A 3,139-nucleotide genomic window follows, 5' to 3' on the forward strand; every position below is an offset into this window, starting at 1 on the left:
GAATGGTAATTTCTCCTTTTTTAACTGATTCAAAATGTGGATTGGGAAGTGAATTATCAGTTAAATGAATTAGACTTTGTTCACTTTCCGACACTGAAGACATAGCATCTGCTGCCAATCTGATTCAAACAGAAAATAAAAGATTCTTGTTGAAAATATTGTCATGCCAATTTATATCTAATAAAATATTTGAAATATAAACCTCTTAGTTGTTGACATCTACTAAAATGATCGTTGAGATCAAAATAGGTCAGATTTCATAAAGAATAGCGAACAGAAAAAATTTTGGGAACACATAGTAACTAATTGTTTAACAAAAAAAAGAATGGAACGAAGTCCTTTTGAGAGAATGTAAACATGTGTAAAGTAATAATTTAATGACATAAGGCTATGTTTAGCTGAAAACCATTAATGTTATTTAAATATTAATTTAGAGCATATATTGCACATATAAATTAAAGGAATAAATGATTCTTCGAAGCACTTTTTTTAAATTCTGAATGCTTGTGCTGATTGTATCTGTTTGAATGATTTCAAGTAGATATGAGAACTAATTAACTTTTTCTATTCTAAATGATCCTTGGATAAAGATTTATTCTTGAATTACTATCTTTTGTGTTATACGTTTCTTTAAGTCTATGAATTGTACAAGAATTGTGCGCTTTATTAACGATTGAAGAATTTTCAACGCTATCGTCTTCATCATAGATGATTTGTTTCTCATCTGAGAAACTTATAGTATTGCTTTTTCGCAGTTTTATAGTTTCATTTCGTGATTGTGCCTGGATTGTATTTGATAAATGACTTACATAACCAGTATGAATGCTACCATCTTGATAAGTTTCTGAATAATCTGTTGAACACTGATATATAGGTGGTAAGCTTCCAATTTGAAAACTGTTTGGCCACTGCATAAAAAATACTGAACTCATTAACGGACCTTTAAACAAGATGTAAAGTGGTTTATCAAGTTTTTATATGGCAAACACTGAACTATAAATAAAATTCAGCGTATGTATGATATTGAATCTTTTGTTACTGTACACAAATTATGAGCATGAAAATGAAAATCCCCATTATGACATTTATTTAAAAGAATGAATAGAGCGAAGCAATGTCGTTTCAACCAGCGTTACAGTTCCTATATGATGTTACTGAAGAAATTGTAACTCAGTGGTTAAGAAACGCGGTGAAGAAAACATTTACTACAGATGGACTGAATGTGGTTTTCTGTGATCATTCGATAATACAAACCATCAATAAAGACAGATTGCTTGAATTCGTTACATACATATGTATTTACCAATTCATCTGCTCCTTTGGAGCTAGCTATATAGTGCTTACATTTAGCAAGTTCATTATCGTATAACAGAACACCATCCATCTTGGTTGAGCAACGGATGGATAAAAGTGATTTCGAGTTCTATTCTCGCTTATTCGGTGAACAAAGGTCATTAATTTGACTTGAATAGAGAGTCCAAGGTTTTCCAACATGTTCCATCACGGTTACCACATGATATACGAATTTATCTGTTGCATATTCTTGAAGCTATCGGGATCCATATTCACAAACTAACTTTTGGATCCAAAGGAAGTTTCTACAACTACTCACTCCACTCTGGTCATCCGTATTGGATTTTGGTATTTAGCTGAACTTTAATTAAACTCTTTCCTTCAAAAATATTTAAATAATGTTCTAATTTCTAATACTTCTATATTTTTACATATTTTCAACATTCATCTCTTGATTATTAAACACCTACTATATTACCGACCTTTTATCGAAATATTATGTTAGTTCTTTTTATATATTATACAATGTGATAACTGTTTGATTTCCTGAGTAAATATTTTGATTCTTACAATCCTCTTTCTTTCAATCACTCGATATTATTTCATATTCAAGGTGGAATTATATAATTGTTACGTAACACAACGGCTCGACACAAGTTATTTCATCATTGTAAATCAGACATAAATATTAGAGTAAGGCCGGGATGAAAAACTAACTGAAAAGAAATTTCTTATCTCTACATGTCCTTTCTATAAGCATTAGATATTTCAGAAAGTTATGGAAAATGCTGTCCAAACTAAAAGTTTTCATGATATCCTCAATGATGTAGATGGTTCCACAGTAAAATAACACAGATTTTAAAATGTTTCGAAGGTCTATTTTGTTAACCGCTTGTGACTTGGCATATATAAGCTTTTTTCGTCAAATATAACACATGTAAGCATAAACTAATCACCCTGGCCTTGGAATCACACTATCTGAGTTATATATTGGAGTCTAATATCTAAAACACTCAAGTTAGTTGTCAAAAAGCTATTTAATCACTAGACGGCCTGCTTGAATATCTGGGCTACCTGTTCCTGCCATCTAGATATTCCAACAAGTTATCTGTTCTCTTGTTTGTTTTAACACATCATTATGCCTATTATTCTCATAAACTATTCAGGTACGTTTGTGAGAAGTTGACAACATTTTGCTGTACAAGTTACAAAAGAACCCAATCTGAGACATCGTGGTTACTGGCCATATGCATAGAAAAGAATATACATTATTCACATATCGATTCCTGAACTGCTAACATCTAACTGGCGGCCACTCAGTATTTATCGCAATGATTGATCAAGAAATAAGAAAGAGGAACTTGTTGAAATAATTTGTGTTGAGAATCCTATATTATGCCAAAAACATAATATTGAATAAAGCCACTAATAATAAATAAAATAATAAAAAAAAGATAATTAGTCACATATAAAGAACGAACGGTCAAGACTGAAAGAAAGTACAACTATTAGTTTATTTACTAGTTCTGTGACATCAATGAATACAGTTTTATACTAATCTAGATTTGGATTTCTGATCTACCAGTTTTCCGAAGGTTGTATATCATCAATGTGGTTCAGAATCTACAGGAAGAAGTTTCTCTTTAGAGCTTTCTGTGAAATGTAATATAGCATCTACATCGATAAAAAGATTCCGGTCGTAATATACTCAGTGGCTTATTTGGCAGAAAATGTTCCAAAAGTCCTGGTTTCAAATCCCGTGTATGGGGTCATAAGTGCATACTACTGGAGAACCTCATACTAGGATGTAACAGTCGTCCAGTGCTTCCAGGTCTTCAATGGTGGT

At 31.6% G+C, this 3,139-nt stretch overlaps 1 protein-coding gene across 1 annotated transcript in view; it reads right to left on the reverse strand.

Moving 5' to 3' along the window:
- Window positions 1-569: 569 nt before the first annotated feature.
- The window catches only part of Smp_134210 (hypothetical protein), a gene marked incomplete at both ends in the record, with an annotated part of 18,081 nt that continues 15,511 nt past the window's right edge, over window positions 570-3,139 (reverse strand). The window contains one exon of the mRNA XM_018800017.1: window positions 570-940. Within this exon, the coding sequence (XP_018653873.1) occupies window positions 570-940 (371 nt within the window). The remainder of the gene's footprint in view (window positions 941-3,139) is intronic.

This window comes from Schistosoma mansoni, chromosome W (genome assembly GCF_000237925.1).
Source record: "Schistosoma mansoni strain Puerto Rico chromosome W, complete genome".
Lineage (NCBI taxonomy): Eukaryota > Metazoa > Platyhelminthes > Trematoda > Strigeidida > Schistosomatidae > Schistosoma > Schistosoma mansoni.